Source organism: Cyprinus carpio, chromosome A23 (assembly GCF_018340385.1).
Source record: "Cyprinus carpio isolate SPL01 chromosome A23, ASM1834038v1, whole genome shotgun sequence".
Classification (NCBI taxonomy): Eukaryota; Metazoa; Chordata; class Actinopteri; order Cypriniformes; family Cyprinidae; genus Cyprinus; species Cyprinus carpio.
Window position 1 is genome coordinate 2,612,605 of NC_056594.1, and position 17,363 is coordinate 2,629,967.

The window sequence follows — 17,363 nt, forward strand, 5'->3', positions numbered from 1 at the left end:
TCTTAAATGTGACTCATATAACAAATACATACATGTACAGTTTTAAGGCAGCTTTAATTGCCTTTTTGGTAACTTCATGACATAACTGATGACATAACTATGATAATGCATGCACGTAGTTTATTTCGCAGTTTGATATGAAATAATACAGGCTACAGCGTGCGTAGGCTCCTTTGTGTGTGCAATTGAAGAGCACGCGCTGCGAGCACAGTACCGTTTCCACGCTTTTGACTCGCGTCTGGCGCTGAAGTGAAGTTAGAGCGCACTTCTAAAATATCTCAGTTTTGATGTGGTCGTAAAGACGTTCTGCTTTTAAATAAACAATGGTTCTTGTGAAGAAAAATGAGACCGAAACAGCAGTTTTGAGTAGGGTAGCCAACTCTAGCCCTGCCCCTGCGTTAACTGTGTTAAATATTTTTAACGCTTTAAACTGAAGAAATTAATCACCTGCGTTAACGTGCTAATTTTGACAACACTAGTATTTACATGTAAATATACATGTAAATATGTGCTAAGATTCAGAACAAAAAGCTTCTTCCCATAAACGACCTGTTCAGAAATCATTAAAGGGTTAGTTCACCCAAATATGAAAATTCTGTCATTAATTACTCACCCTCGTGTCATTTCAAACCCGTAAGACCTTCGTTCATCTTCGGAACACAAATTAAGATATTTTTGATGGAATCTGAGAGCTGTCTGACCCTGCATAGACAGCAACCCTCAAGTCCAGAAACTTAGCAAAGAGATCTGTTCCGAAGATGAATGAAGGTCTTACGACACGATGGTGAGTAATTAATGACAGAATTTTCATTTTTGGGAAAACTAACCCTTTAAAGTTATGACATCACATTAGTGAGCTCATTAGCATGTGCCCGCCCACCTATCAGCGGTTCGGTATTCAGAAACTTAGCCACATCAAGAAGTCTTAAAGGTACGGTAACATTTAGGCAGCTGGTTTAATCCTGAGAGTCAGTGGGAGGGTGGAAAATTAACTTAAAATGCTTCAAAAGTACAGAATATGTCCTTTAAAGAGTTTGGCACATCATGCCCAGATCATTAAAGTCTTCAGAGCTTGTTTTATACTGTTGTGGACGTGTCCAGGCGAGCTCAGCGGGTGTCCTTCACAGAACAAGTGTATGATAATTACAGAGCTAATAAGCCGTAGCCTGATTTTCCTCCACAGAGGGAGGTCCGTGTCTGAAATCTGCACTGATGCTACACTAGAGATCAAACATTGAAACTCTTTTTCCTTCATTACCGCCATATGCTGTCTAATGTTTACTCTGAACAAGGTCACCTGTAAATTCACACATGCCGAAATAGCAAGAAAATGTGTGCAAGTCACATTAAACGCCCAAAAGATCAAAAGAAAAACATTAAGAAATTTCAGTTTTCCAAAAATATATAAATAAATAATACTTCTTTGATGCATAAATATTAAAATCATATAGGTTTTCTATTTGATGGAAAAGAGTTTTTAAAGGATCAGTTCACTTCCAGAATAAAAATGTCCTGATAATTTCCTCACCCTTATGTCATCCAAGATGTTCATCACTTTCTGTCTTCAGTCGCAAAGAATTCAAGGTTTTTTAGGAAAACATTCCAGGATTTTTCTCCATATAATGGACTTCAATGGGAACCAATGGGCTGAAGGTCCAAATTACAGTTTCAGTGCAGCTTCAAAGGGCTCTACACGATCCCAGCCAAGGAATAAGAGTCTTATCTAGCCAAACGATTTTCTTAAAAAAATAAATAAACATTTATATACTTTTTAACCACAAATGCTCTTTTTATATACTTTAAACCACAAATCTTGCACTAGCTTGACATCACGCATTACGTAATCACGTTGGAAAGGTCACACAGAAGTGCAGGCAGAAGTACCAACCCAGCGTTTACAAAGAGAACGTGCAAAGAAAGTCAACGCCCTTTACAAAGAAAGATAAACCTGCTATGTCAGATGATTTTGAAGTTGGAGGAGAAAATGAGATGGAGTTTTTTGTCCTACTCTACCTTTCTGAACCAGAGTACACAGACCAAGAGCAAACCGCGAGTAACTTGCCAACGGGATTACGTCATGCGTGACGCTCATTGCAGAACTAGTGCAAGATGAGCATTTATTGTTAAAAGTATATATATTTTATTCCTCGGTTGTTATCATGTAGAGTTCTTTGAAGCTGCACTGAAACTGCAGTTTGGACATTCGACCCGTTGGTTCCCACTGAAGTCCATTAAATGGAGAAAAATCCTTTATTTTCCTCAAAAACCTAAAATTTTTTGCGACTTAAGAAAGAAAGATATGAACATCTTGGATGACATAGGGGTGAGGAAATTACCAGGAATTTTTTATTCCGGAAGTGAACTAAACCTTTATTTGTTATTTTCATCTTTTATATATATTTCTTTTGATTTTTGGAGTGAAATATGGCTTGTGCATGGCAAGTTCCGCACGATTCACCGACACACAGGTTTTGTAGATATCTGAAATATGAGAGGTGGGTGTCTGAATATTTATCTGAGGCTGTGAAACCTTGACTGCCGAGCAGTCAAACGCAATTTCAGCATTTGTGTATGTTTGTTATTTTTCAAATAAACATCCCTGAGTGTTACAATAAAGAAACCAAAGAAACTTTCAAGCGATCAAACCTGAAAGCAAGGCAGACGGGTTTGCCGATTGTGAAAGAGAGCGAAATGAAAGAGGGATGAAGGGAAGGAGACGGGAGTCGTCAGGGGAGTTTCTCCTGTGATGGTGTTTTAGATTGAATGTGACGGCTGGGACACAGACTCTTGACTGATGCTGGTGGAGACAGACATGACACTTGCACTCATTTCTCTTTCTTCGGCCTCCTCTTTCATCTCTCTGTACCTCTCTATCTCTGGCCGCCTTTTCACCAACACTTCAGTTTTCTCACACAAACAGCTTATTCTCAAATGCCCTTTTTTTTTTTTACAGTATTTGCCAGACTGCACTGATATAACTCAGACATTTTATATGTATACACTAAGTATAAATATATATATATATATATATATATATATATATATATATATATATATATATATATATATATATATATATATATATAAGACTAAGTTTTAATTTTTGAGATGCTCTTTTCTTGTCTTATATATTACAAGAATGTCATATATAGAAAGACATTTTTTTATATTTTAATTTATTAGGTTAACTCAATATTAGTTGAGTTATTTGATATACAGTAATATTATATATATATAGCAGTACTGAGAATGAGATTCTTTTGCATTACAGTAATAAAAATTTGTGATTAATTGTCATTAAAAATAATGCAAATAGGCTTAGTTTTTTATGCAATATGACAAACTGTGATTCACAAAATTATTGAACGATATTTATTTATATTACAAACAAGTACACAGAAAGAAGAAATAATTGTACTTAATATTTTCCATAAGGACATTTTTTCATTGTAACTTTTTTTGCCTTTTTGCTTTATTGTCTTAAAATATTTGTATAATTTATATTAACAGTTTTATTTTTAATTAAACTTACCATAAGGTACATTCTATACTTAAATTGTACCTTAATACTGTATATTTTTGGTTGGGCTTAATTGGCATTCAAAATATGAAGAAGAAAACAACAACTCAATGATCCTAAAAATATGCATTTTTTTATTATTCAAAATGACCCAAACATTTTGTGACAGTTTTATCTAATTCGCAAAATTATTAATTGGTATTCAATAATATATATTGTTACCAAAAAGTATTTAGTTATTTAAGCCACACTTAAAAATGTCTGAATATCATTACCTCATAAAAATATATTAAAGCAAGTATTGTTTATGTTAAGCACACTTTTCAAATAAAATAATTATAAAAATTAAAGTAATTCTTAAATAATTAACGTCATAGATGATGTGAACTACACCTCTAGATACATAAAGACTTCATTCAGTACATCTAAAATCACAAAAAATCACCTTATCAAAAGTGCAAGTTCCAAACCACCAGTTAAAAGTAACTGCGAAATGGCTCAGAAACAAGCTGATTATGAGAAGTTTTTAGAGGCATTTGTTAGCAGATGACACTTTGATATTATATGCAATGCAATGAAATTCACACATTTTTAAGTGTGGCTTGTGTGTGCAGTGTGTTTTAGACCCATGTGTCACTGTATCATCCCAGCTAAAGATTTAACACTTTTCTTCTGCTGTTTTGCAAGCGCTCCCCTTTCTTTCAGGAAATGCAAATATACTTGTGTTTGTTGTGTCAGCCGTGCTGCAGTGTGTCTGGCTGCTTCATCCAGCATCTGCTGGTGTTGGCAGGTTGTTAGCAGAGACCCTGTGATGCAGTGCCCATGTAATCTCTCTGATTAGTCTTTGTGTGTGTGCATCCAGATGAGTGCTGCATTCAGACTCCGGGGAGCATGTGAACACACACCTGAGACTCATTGTGTGCACAGCTGTTTGGACAGCACACATCCAATACCTTCTCTCCTATTTTCACAGTCAGACTCTCTTTCACCTGTCGGCTTTTCAAATCTCAGCTTTTGGATCCCGCTGTGGCATAAAAGGACATCTTAATTATGCTTCTGTCTGTTACAGTGTACATGCTGTGACGGCAGCAGATCTGCAAGCCTTGCTGTGACTATTGCTCATGCTTAGAGCTTGGGTCTTGTTCAAATCCGTAACTCAAAGTATTAAACTTTTGTGCATCACTTGTAACGTTCATGCTGCAGATGTGAATTATACCTCAGACGTGCTATTACTATGCTGCCGATTTAACACGTTCTTTTGGTGTGTTAAATTATGAAATAATATACTGCATTAAAATTCACTTATTTAACTCATGTTTCAAAATCAGCAGGACTGATAAATTGTACCCTTATTTTTTTTTAAAGCTGGCAGCCGATTTTATTGCCCCACCACTGACTCATATTTTTAACCTTTCTCTTGTTTCAAATAAAATTCCACTTATGTAGAAATCAGATTTGTTCTTCCGCTATTTAAAGTTGGAGATCCTACACACCCAAATAATAACTGGCCAATTTATTATGTTTCTGCTGTTTAAAGGTGGAGATCCTTCACAAATAATTACCAGCTGTGGGTCTTTTTTTTTTCTGTTAATAATATTCTGTTTGATTTTCAATCTGGTTTTAGAAAATAATATAGTACAACTACAGCAGCCTTAAAAGTATTAAATTACTTCATTAAATCTATTGACAACAAGAAACACTATACAGCCTTATTCATTGATCCATCTTAAGCATTTGATACTGTTGATCATTCTGAACTGGATTCATTCTGGATTATCTGAACATGCTATTGGTTGGTTTTCAAACAGAACTCAATGTGTACAAGCAGATGGTTTTATTTCTTGTTTTATTACTTAATGAAACCAAAGGTGTGCCACAGGGGTCAGTCCTATAGCCTCTTTTGTTTTCTCTCTCTCTCTATATATATATATATATCAAAATATTAGTAATACAAAATTTCACTTTTACTCTGATGATACAGTTATATATATTTCAGCGTCTACAACCAACCAGGCTATTTCTCAATTACAGCTGGCTTTTAATATTGTTCAGCGTAACTTATTTAATTTAAAACTAGTTTTAAATGCTAATAAAACTAAATTGATGTTGTTTTCTAAATCAAAATCAATCCCTCATAATCTTCTTTCTATTACTACTTCTCAAGTTTCAGAGATTGAGTTTGTGTGTCAGTATAGGTATCTTGGAATTTTAATTGATGATGCTCTCTCCTTTGGCCCTTATGTTCAGCAAAGTGAATTTGGGCTTCTATTTTAGAATTAAATCCTGCCTTTCTTTGGAGGAACTGTACTGGACTATGCTGATGTTATATATATGCATGATTATTTTAGTATTTTGTGTGATATGATCTGATGATGATGATGATGATGAGATTTATAACAAACTTTAAAACCCTTACTCATCACTGTGTGTTGTATGCTCGGGTTGGATGCTCTGCACTGTCAATCCGCAGGGTAAAACACTGGCATGTTTTTTATTTATAAATCTATCCTGGGTTTACTTCCCTCATATCTTCATACTTACATTTGTAAAAAACCTATTCATAGGTATAGCCTTCGTTCCCAGGAATTTTTCTTATTGTCTGTCCCAGTCGTACGTACAGAATTGGGAAAAAAGCATTTAAATTTTCTGCTCCAATTGCCTGGAATAATTTGCAAATCAGGGAGCTGGATTCATTCACACTTTTAAAGAGATTTTAAATAATATGGAAATGGAAACATTGGGTTGTAGATGTTTTGACTAGTTATGTATTGATATGATTAAACTTATATGTGTGTATTGTATGGCTGGATGTTATTTGTTACACCCATGTGAGCTGTGTTACTGTCAATCTTGTCCAGGATGCTCTTGTAAAAGAGATTTTTAATCTCAATGAGCTTCCTTTTACGGTAAAACAAAGGTTTTAATAATAATAAGGCACCATGGCCCATGCAGACCTGAACGTCATCTTGCATTTCATACAGTTGCTGATGCACATCACACAAGCCAACTGACTGCATGACGTAGCCTTTGAGAATGCAGTTATATGCTCCTACAGTTCAAGATATGAGTGCATATGCCCTGTATGGGTTTTAGTCTTATATTTATATTTACCAATATCACACAAGCAAGAGAGCTGTTTTCCCCCGAATATCTGCACAATTGCAAATGTGATATTTATTTTATACAACAGTTCAATAAATGATCAAAGCACTATTGTCTGTTTTGTTCAGTTTCGCAAATGAAAATAGTTCCAAATAAAGGCACGTAGCAGAAATAATTTGCTTATCTGAAGCGTTCCGTTACTGAATGGTTTTTAAAGAATCCAATTCAATGAATCAGTGACTCATTCATAAAGACTATCTTCATTTCCAAATGAAACAGCCATTTGGATGAATCAGATTGAAGAGTCTGTGTAAATATACCTAAATGCCAGTTAAGATGCAGCTTCTGCAAACAATGTTACAGCAACATTGTAGCCTTAAATTTTATGTGTAATAAATCAAAATATTTCTTTCTAAAGCTACTTTTTGTAATGTCTATTCAGTATGTTTTCTTATTTTACAGAATGACGACTTTATCTTTTGGGGGATAATTTCTCAGGCCAAATTGATGTGTGACTGATTAGCGTAAAAAAAAATGAGAATGTTGTTATTTTGTGTAATTAATTAGATTACAGATGTTAATTGCTTGACAGCCCTAGCTTTTACCTTTCTAAGCAAATGCAACTTTTTTGTTATTTTCCTGGTGGATAAAACGGGGAGTTAAAATCATGTATCTAGAGACTAGGAGGCAGTTGCATAAACATAGTCCTGATGTTAAGACTGTGTCTTAAGAACTAGATTGACCAACTAGCAGTTAGCCAAGGGGTAACCAGTCTTACTTTTTAATTCAGCCTAGACCAGTCTACGTTTTTGTAACTGATTTTAAAAAGTTATGACCAGTCTTGAAGAAAAAAAATAGATAACTAACTAACAGTTTATGCAACCATTCCCAGAATATCATAGAAACTCGTGGTGGCAAGTTCTACGCAAATTATGTCGCAAAATGTACAAAACTAATATTTCTAACTCCTCGTCTCTGTTGTTCTGTAGGGACGAGGAACACGCTTTAATCCTGCAGTACTGTCAGACTTTAGGAGGGGAGGGCTCATCCTTCAGCCAGCCCCAAACCCCCGCCCACATCAGCAGGAGCCCCGCCCATGACACTCATAGCCCCTCCTACCTGCTCCAGAGCCCCGCCCAGATCCTGCAGGCTGTGGAGAGGGAGGAGCGAGGAGAGCTGGAGCGAATCATAGCGCGACTGGAGGAGGAGCAGCGGTAGGTTACAGATACATTTCATGTCCACGTCAAAAAAAAACATGAAATCAAAACGGACAATTCTTATTTTTTATGCATGTTTTGTTTATTATAAACATATTATCTGTGCACAATAATCCCTCCCCTCCAGCAACCAGTCACTGGCATTAGATCACAGCAGTTGGCAAACAACAGTTTTCCTCTAATCCAATCAATTTGAAAATCAAAAAGCATTTTTTTTTCCTCATTTAAGAAGTGATTTACGTCATAATATCTTCATTTGACGAATCCTCTGGTTTTTACTTTTAATTAGAAGTAACAAATCACTGTTTTAAGCAAAACAAATGAGCAAGTGGAGACTTGTCTATAAAGTCTAGCTGTGATCTTTAAGCTGATCGATCTAAAGTCCTTTTCACGGAAAGTCAGTTCACTCTGCAGCCATATTTGCAAAGCCTCTGCGAAACCTACTTAATACTGAAATCTAAAGAAGTGCTGGCCAAAATATAAATAAAATAAAAATAAAATAAAATATGACAGAAAGGCTGAATGCAAATTCAGTCCATTTTATTTGCAGTGCTATGGAAAAGAAATTTGAATACCACTCTAAAAATTCAGTTCTATTAATGTCATGCAAATGTTTGTGTCAGTCTAAACAGATGCATTAACAGCTGTTCGTTCAGATGAAAAAGTCTATCTCACCAAATATTAATCTTGGTGTGAATGTAGCACGAGTCTCAGGACACGAACTGATTTGATGGGAACCAGAGCTTCCAGCAGCAGACTTTAACAATTGGCATTGCCATTATACATTGCAGTTTCTCCAATTCATACAATAAATAATGGTTTTACTTTTAATTTAATTAATGTTAAGGTTGCAATTATTCAGTGGCAGAATCTCACCATGATTAGTCTGGTTATGATTTGCATCTGTTTATTGTGTGTTTGGCAGTGGACTGTTTTGTAGCTTTCTAACAATAGGCTGAATTTGGCTTCAGGTCCCTTTAGGTTCACTTTTCTTCATTGCCTTTCAAAGCAAGAACATAAAAGAACTGGCACAGCATCCAACAGTCATAACTCAAGCTCACAATAAACAAAACACCCAAAAGCCCTGTTATATATGGCTAATAAACATTCTCTCTGTTTGTCCGTGGCCAGGACCCTGCAGAGGGAGTACGAACAGTTGCGCCAGCAGCACAGTCAGCCCGGCGTGGGGGCCGCAGCTGTTAGCGGGGCCCCAGAGGAAGCTGACCTGTTAGCTGAAGCTAAACTCCTGCGACAGCACAAGGGACGGCTTGAGGCACGCATGCAGATACTGGAGGACCATAACAAACAGCTGGAGTCACAGCTCTACCGACTACGCCAGCTGCTGCATCAGGTATCACACTTGTTAGTGAACTGCCTACCTAGACGCCATTTAAGAGGTGCTAGGCAGCAAAACTTTGCCTTCTAAAACCAGACAATTTTCAGTCTGGAGGAGTAGACACTAGTTGCCAGAATTTGCCGATTTTGGGCCGTTGGGTTGACAGATTTATGCAGAAAAATGCAACGAGGCTCATTTCTGCATGAGTTTGTTGTGTTTGGGATGGCTTGAAAGACTGGTAGTGTATGCTCCTTAGTTTTTCCTCCGCAACCATTTACAAAGTGTATGATGCCTAGTGTTTTAAAATAAGATCAGATTTGAAAAGTTATGTATTTCAGTCTTGAAATAATTAGTTGTGGCCAAATTCTTAGGCAGATAGGAAATTGCAGATGATAAATTGATTATAAATATAATAATATACTCTTTCTCTACTCGTATCACACAGATCTGTGAAAATGACTTAAAAAGCTGTATTATGCACTTTGCACTTTGAAACCCATTTTCAAAAGGTGTCATTTTCAGGCCCCTAAGCTGTTGTGTAAATGCACGGGCAAAATGCATAAAAAGTTGTCAATTTTTAGTTGAAAACTGTGTTGTGTAAACAGCCGCTTAGAGTAGTCATTAACTTAGCAACATGCTAATGTCAATCTCTACTGGAATCCGTTTTCACAATTTTTCTAATGTGGTTCATGTGAGGAGTGTTATTTGTGTGGCACAAGCCAACGAAGAGCATTCCAAATCAATCACTTTTGCAATGCTGTCTTGAAGGATACTTCCTGTGTAGGCAGTAGACAGCAAGTTCACTACATATAAATGGATGAAGGAATGAGCCCTAAAACCCAGAAATAAGTGTTTTAGCACTTCCGGTTCAGTCGTCCTAAAGTCAATAGGTTTTTGGTTAAATGCCTGAAATAAGGTCTGTGGGGAACACAAGCTCAAGATATGTTCACATATTATTCTACAACATAAAATACATCTGTTATACACTATGCATGATTTTTTTAATGCTTTTATGTGCACTTTTATTTAGGCTACAAATTATAAAAAAAATTAAACATTAAAAAAAAAAAATTTGTGAAGATTTTTTTGATGAAAATGTTTAAGAATCATGAACTTTTTTTGGTCACAGAGTATATTTTCTGCATTAATCCAAAAACCATTTGAAAAATCCTGTTGGGTTTTTGTCATGGTAACCAGGGTGATGCTGACTTTAAGGTTGTCCAACAAAAATACGTCACCCCTGCAGCACTCTATCGCAATACAGTTTGAATCTTATGCAGCCTTTTGATTATTGGAACTAAAGCCTAGCATCTAATTCTGGCAAAGAACTGTTCTCTTAGGCTTTCCCAGTTTTTTTGAATATGCACCAACCTGTCCCTGAACCGTCCCTTGAGTGTGAAGCTAAGACTAACATTCACCTGTCAGTTTCAGTTCCAACTCTTCCACACTCTATAAACTGCTATTGTTCTATCCTTCAGTGGGCTTCATGGTCTAACGGGCAATGCCAGCGAGTCCAAAAGTGCCAATAGCGCCGTGAATCAAGTGCAGGCGTTCAATGAGCCCTGATTTAGAGTAACAGTAATTTATTTGGTCTCTTGGGGGCCTGGCTCACCGCACTGGGCCTCGGTTTAGCCAGATGGCCTTGTCAAAGGCTCTTAGCTAAATAAACACAATATAACTTGATATCCAAGAAGGCAAACAAGACTGACATTCATGCCTGACATTTCTGGCCCCCTTGCTTTCACCTACAGGAAGACTATAAGCAATAATGATGGAAGCACTAATATATTTGTCAATATTTGATAGTGTATTGTAAGTGTATTACTATCAGTTAGGGTTATGCTGATTTTAAATCATGCCTATCTCTCTTTCCAGCCTGAGTTAAATGGCTCGTCCTCTTTTGGCTCTCTCCATCGGGATACAGCAGGACAGGCCGAGCTCCCAGGTATAGATACACACACACACACGCACACAGCGCTGGGTGTGGGTGATTATGGTTATGGTTATGTTATTTATTTTTTATTTTGTTGTCTGTTTATTGTGTGTGTGTCCTCAGATGGGTTTCTCCATCAGTGTGCTAACAGTAACTCTGATCTGGCTGAGGTTGTGGAACAGATTAACCACAGTTTTCCTGCATGCTCTCGTAAGTCTAACGCTCTGGCTTTCCCACTCTCAATCTATCTCTCAGCATGCCGGCTAATACTCAGCTGTCTTCTGGGGTTCTGACCTCCTTCCTTCCTTCCTTATTTCCCAGGGTGCAGTGAAGTCTTTGACTGCATCCCAGTAGAACGCAACAGTTGGGGTCTGAAAATAAAATCCCATTCAATTTCCTTCATAGAGAAATTGAATTGCATAATTTCCTGTGAGATACTACACTACCCATAATCCTGAAGAGAGATCCACCAATCAGAAGTGGCTGATAACATGGAAATGGGAATTGCTGAACAGCAACCTTGCCTTACAGCATTGCTAATAACATCATTAAATATTCTATATTTATATATTTTGGAAAACTGTATGATAAACTTCAGTTATTTGGAGTCAGTAATTTTAAATTGGACCCCATATAATATGTTTATACTATTATAGTATTTATTAATATTTTGAATAAGCTTTTATATGTTCAGTTTAGTTCTAGCAATTATATGTGCTCAATATTTCTACTTAGGTTTAATTTATTTTAGTTTTAGTAATTTTAGTACTCCAACTTGTTTCAGTTAGTTGTCAATTTAAGTTTTTCATGTCATATTTATATTTTATTTTGGCTTCATTCCAATCATTTTTGAAAATGTTTTGAATAGTTTTAGTTTAGCTTAAGTTAACAATAACACAGGTTGCATGCTCCAGAATTGATTACGTAATGTTCAATACTTCATGAGCTTTACTTCATTGCATTTTGGGGAAATAAAAACAGCTTCTACCAAAGTTAGTTCACTAGTCTTGTTTAAACTGGTATAGTTTGTCTCCCAGTCTGACAAGCTAAAAAATGCTCAAAACCCATCTAAAACCATCCAACCAGACCAGCTCACTACCTTAGGCTGGATTTATCTTGGAGATAGTGTTTGGTTTATTGCTTAAAACTGACTGTTTAATTCTTTAAATGCCTATTAAGAAAATGAATGAGAAAAATACTTCCAGAACCAGGCTTGCTGAAAAAGTGTACATAACTCTACTACATACTAAAAATATGTTCTTCACCAGTACATACTTTTAGGTACACAGTAAGCTAGAACTGAATAATATTAACATGCTATTGTTGGTGCACTGTTTGTGTTTGAATCTTCACATTAGCATTGGCTGCAATCATTTTTACCTCACTTTTAGGTAAGGTGTCATGAAACCCTCCATTTCAGCACATCATTTCTCAACACAGTGAAAAGAGTAGGAGTAAAGGGGAGGAGAGAACACAATCGTTGTGTCTGATCCACACAGTTTTATTTTGCTTCAATAGCATCAAAGGTTCTCATAAATGCATTCTGCTATTCATAATTGCACTCAACAAAATGCAGTGTATTTTGAGTTCACAGTGCACTACACAAATACACACAGCTCATTTTATTGCACTAATGCACTAATAAATGCAAGCCGTTTTCATTTGCATCAAAAAAGTGAATGTGCATTTGCATTTTTAATAACTTCTGTCATTCCTTGATCTTGACTCGGTGAAAGTGTTGTGATGGTGTTTGTGTCCATGACAGTCAGTACTCTGCTTAATGAATCTAGAAACTCTCACATGATAACTGCTCATTGCACTCAAACATTTCAAAGCTGCTGGTTGATTGAAAGCCTGTCGCTCCATCAGCATCACAAGGGAGGACGCACACTTGAGGCTTGCAAGTGTTTCTGTAAGGTATCGACTCACAGAAGTGCCTGCTGAGCGTTTGAAGCACTTGTATAATTATGAATTATCATGAATAGTTATGAGACAGCTCCTTCTCCTAGGATAAATCCATGCAGTCACATGAAAAATGATGCTTTCGTGCAATAAACTGTGACTTTTTGAATCTGAAAATAGCTAAGAATTTCCCTAAAAACAGATTGACTCTAATATTGTTTCATTACCCACATTTTTTTTGCTCTAACAATCTTTTAAAGTCAAAACAGACACAGGTATGAAATTAACACCTGTCACAATCTGCATGCCGGTATTTTCTGTGCAGTGACGGGTAATTTCGCTCATCTTCCAGCCATTGTGACAGGCGACCTGTAAGACATCTCGAGATGACAGTTGACAAACAATGTGTTACGCAGAAGCAGCCATGCATGCTTGAAGATGCCATCCAATTATGTGATGCATTGCACTGTATTACAGACCAGCCCTAGTATTTAGAATGGACAGTATTCAAATTGGTTCACACCCTCTGTCCTATTCTCATTTTGTTTCGAATAATTGCTAACGCCAATCAAAGACTCAGAAATCCTGGAAATCTTTAACAATCCCAGAAATGTGTCTCAGATGGCAGTATTGTAGAGTGTGCACTGGGCTTTGGCTGCTGTATTAGTTTATTTATCTTCATTAATTGAAATAGACTTTCTTTTAGTAATCATTGCTGCACAACTTTTTTGCTCAAAATCCATCTGAAATTTTAGACAAAAATCCTTTTCAATCTGGTTGCCTCTTCCTCTATATAAACTGTTTTTACCGCCATCCCAGAATCCCTCATCTTACGCCTGTCAGTCTGCCAGATCCAGCACTCTTCTGCCTTTGCGAACACTGAGAGCTTTGATTGTGAATTATGTTTGTAATCGCTGTTGTTTTGAAGAAAATCGCATCGCGAAGCCTTTAGAGACTCTGTTTTGTGGAATGGCTCAACTTGAGTGTTTTTGTTACCTAGAAGTTACTGATAAGATTTTATTGTTATTGTTGAACTTAATTTTGAATTCCGCCCAGACATTGGCTTGCATTGTTAGCTAGAAACTCTGTAAAATATTGATCTTGGCACATTGTCGTTTCACTGCATTGGGCCCTTGTGTGCGGTGAGATTCAGTCTGGGAGAAGATATGGGGCCAATTCCATGTTCTTTATTTGATGGGAGAGTTTTAATGAAGGCACAGGTGATTTGAGTGTTCGGAGCCATCTCACTCTTGTTTGCTGTCATCTCCCTGTAGAGTTTATTAAAGCGCTGTGCTCAGTGTTCAGAAGAGCAATCCCATGAGTCTGAGCTTGAATGCTCTAAATTAAAAGTTCAGTCATTGTGGAGAGTCTGCATGTGTTGTTCTTGTCAGGACTGTCTTGGTTAGGATAGCTGTTCTTTTGTCCTAATTGTGTCTCTCTTTGTCTTTCCCTTCTGGGTCCTGTAGCTTCAAGTGTGTCCTCAAGGCCGAAGGTAAGTCTCACCACGCGTAACAGTAAAAGCACAGTAATTCATTCTGACCACAAAGAGAAAAGGAAAATCTGCGACACCATTTTACCAACAATCCTCACCTGTTTTCTTCTCTAATCTTCTTGCAAATGAGTCTGAAAGCATGGGGCATTTTTGTTCCCTGTTACATTAATTTGCTTGCACCAGCTTTGATGGAAACATTATCAATCATGTTTCTGTTAAGGAGAAATTTATTTTTACTTGGTGTTTGTTTTATATGAGCCATCATTGGACGTAAACATCTTAGTGACAAGCTTGTATGAGAAGATCCATCACAGCCGATAGATTGGCAATGTTTCTGTGATGATTTATTGACTGGTTTTATTTGAAGAAGTTGGGTTTGAAGCATTTGCAAAGTTAAAAGTATAAGAAAGTGAGAATAAAGTTATTGCACTCTAAAAAATTAAGGTTCCAAAGGTTTTATTTTTTCTTTATGGAACCATTGATGCCAGTTAAGAATCTTTATTTTTAAAAGTGTATTCAGGAAATGTTTTCATTAAAAAACTTGAACAAACTTACTTTTATTAAGGTTGGTTCCTTTAACAGTTCTGAAATGCTATTACATTAAGACCCACAAAACTCTGAATATGAAAATTGTCCAATTACTGAATTAGTAGTTACTTACTCAAGGCATTCATTTAATTATGCCTAAATTAAAATGAACTGTTTTGGAACCCAGTGAAATCCAAACTGTGACTGTGCAAAGCCATAGAGTGCTGCAGGAATGAGTCCTAAAACCCAGAAACCAATTAGCTTTTTTTGAACTTCTGCTTCAATCATCAAAGTGAATGGGCTTTTGAATGTTTTTTTGGTTAAATGCCTGAAATATGGTCTATGGTTAACAAACTAAAGAAATTTTCTCGTTGTGGCCAAATGAGACTGCAGAGGTTGTCTGAGGATATTTAACAGACCGAAGAAATAAATTCATCTACTTACTAGTCTACTTTTACAACATTGATGTGTTTATATTTGTGCTCTTGCAAACTATTATAACTCAAACTTCCCAACTTGTAGATTTTAAATAAAGAAGTCATATGATCATGGTGTAGGTTGATTACAGCCTACATTTAGCTTTGAAACTTCTGGCAATTGGTTTTAGGCTTCAAAATTCATATAAGTTGTGGATTTTGTCGAGAATAGCAGAGTGATGCCAACACTTACACAAATATGAATGTTTGTTTCCAGGTGATGTGAAGGTTTTCAGCAGAACATCCTTTTGGAAATCTTGCGGACATGAAGAGCAGTCTCGAACTCGACATGACAAGAAGATTCCCATTCTAGAGATGCAGAGTCCCGGCTGTTTGTCCTCGAACCCAAAGACTGGAACAGGACCACACAGTTCATTCATTGGCTATTACTACTGCATCTGTCTGTACTATGCAACTGTACATTTGATCAACATGTAGATTGTACGTGAGGTGTATCTGCCCATTGTTTTAATACCCGGATGATTATTTAGGGTTATGGGGGCCATTTATCGTATAACCTGTATGCTTTTATTTCTGCGTTCACCAAGGAACTACACTGCTACCACACGCAGCTCACATCAGTTGCTGTTCAAACTGGCACATTGTCTTTCTACAGATGTGGTTATTAGTTTAATCAGAAAACGATGTGAACATCAGTGGATATGAAGACAAATTGGTCTCGAAATGCTAAACTGTTAGCGCATGTTGCCCCAGCATTATTCTGTTCAACTTCAGCCTGTTTTGACAGTGTTTGCCGTGAACTCTCCCTTTAAAACGTTGTTTCGACAGTTTGTTCAGTGGGTAGCAGCGCATCTGAACCCTCAATGCATTTCTAGAGCGCACGCACATATGATGTACAACACAAACATTCGAACGCGTCGACAACACCCTTTTGTGCCTATAAAGCATCCATTCCAGGAGAGACGAGTGGGTGAGAGATGCCGTATTTCTCAAAATTGTGTAGAAAGATTATATTATAAAAAGACAAATGTAGGAAATGTGGATTTTTAGGACGTTTGGCCCAAGATGATTTATCTTTGTGTAGTATAGTTTTATAAATAAATGTTTAAAAAAATAAAATTAGAGAAAGCCATGATTGCCTTGCTACCTCAGACATCAGTCAATCAATCATTCATTGGTGTGACTGTCGATTGATTTCACTCTCCACTTCCAAAAACAAAACTAAGGAAATCGCCCCAATGGTCCTTCCATAACGTTGCACTTACTACGCAAGTAAGCAGCCCCGACGACTACATTGTGTTTTTCCCTTGTTTTCCCGGCATTCCTTTGATTTTTCTACATGGTGTATTTGTGGTGTGCTACCTTCAGTGAAGTGTTAGATTTGAACATTACTGTAACACCTGCAAAACATTGTTCTGAAGTTGATTCTAGTGAAGTCACTGATGCTGTGCTGTTCTGACCCAAGATAGATCAGTAAGACCCAACACACTACATGTAATGAGGTTACATATGTTTTATTCAAAATAAAGTTTTTATAATGAGTGTTTTCTTGTGCTTTTTGCTTCATATTGTCTTATTACACTAAGGGGAGAAAGTTATAATGGAATAGTTTTAAGGTTCATTTTCCAATGTCTTTCCAAAACATTTCTTTCTTTCTTTGGAACACAAAAGAAAATATTGGGTAGATTGTTCATGTTGCTATTTTTCATACAGTGTATGTGAATACAGTCAAGCTCCAAAAATGGCAAGAAACAGCCTAAAATGATTGTAAAAGTAGTAGGAGACCTGTGTGTTATATTCCAAGATCCTTAAATAACTATAGGTTTAAGTAACAACATCTGAGCGTTTGAGCGCACTATGAAACAATTCAGAGAAATTGTTTTTGAAATATGAGGA

The 17,363-nt window shown here is 36.6% G+C and overlaps 1 protein-coding gene across 1 annotated transcript in view; it reads left to right on the top strand.

The window, feature by feature from the left end:
* LOC109087421 (utrophin-like) overlaps positions 1-17,009 on the top strand; it is a 151,354-nt gene extending 134,345 nt beyond the window's left edge. Inside the window, 6 exon segments of the mRNA XM_042712591.1 lie at positions 7,612-7,836; positions 8,971-9,190; positions 11,051-11,120; positions 11,232-11,318; positions 14,477-14,502; positions 15,724-17,009. Coding sequence (XP_042568525.1) covers positions 7,612-7,836; positions 8,971-9,190; positions 11,051-11,120; positions 11,232-11,318; positions 14,477-14,502; positions 15,724-15,732 — 637 coding nt within the window. The 3' untranslated portion in view covers positions 15,733-17,009.
* The last annotated feature ends 354 nt before the right edge of the window (positions 17,010-17,363 follow it).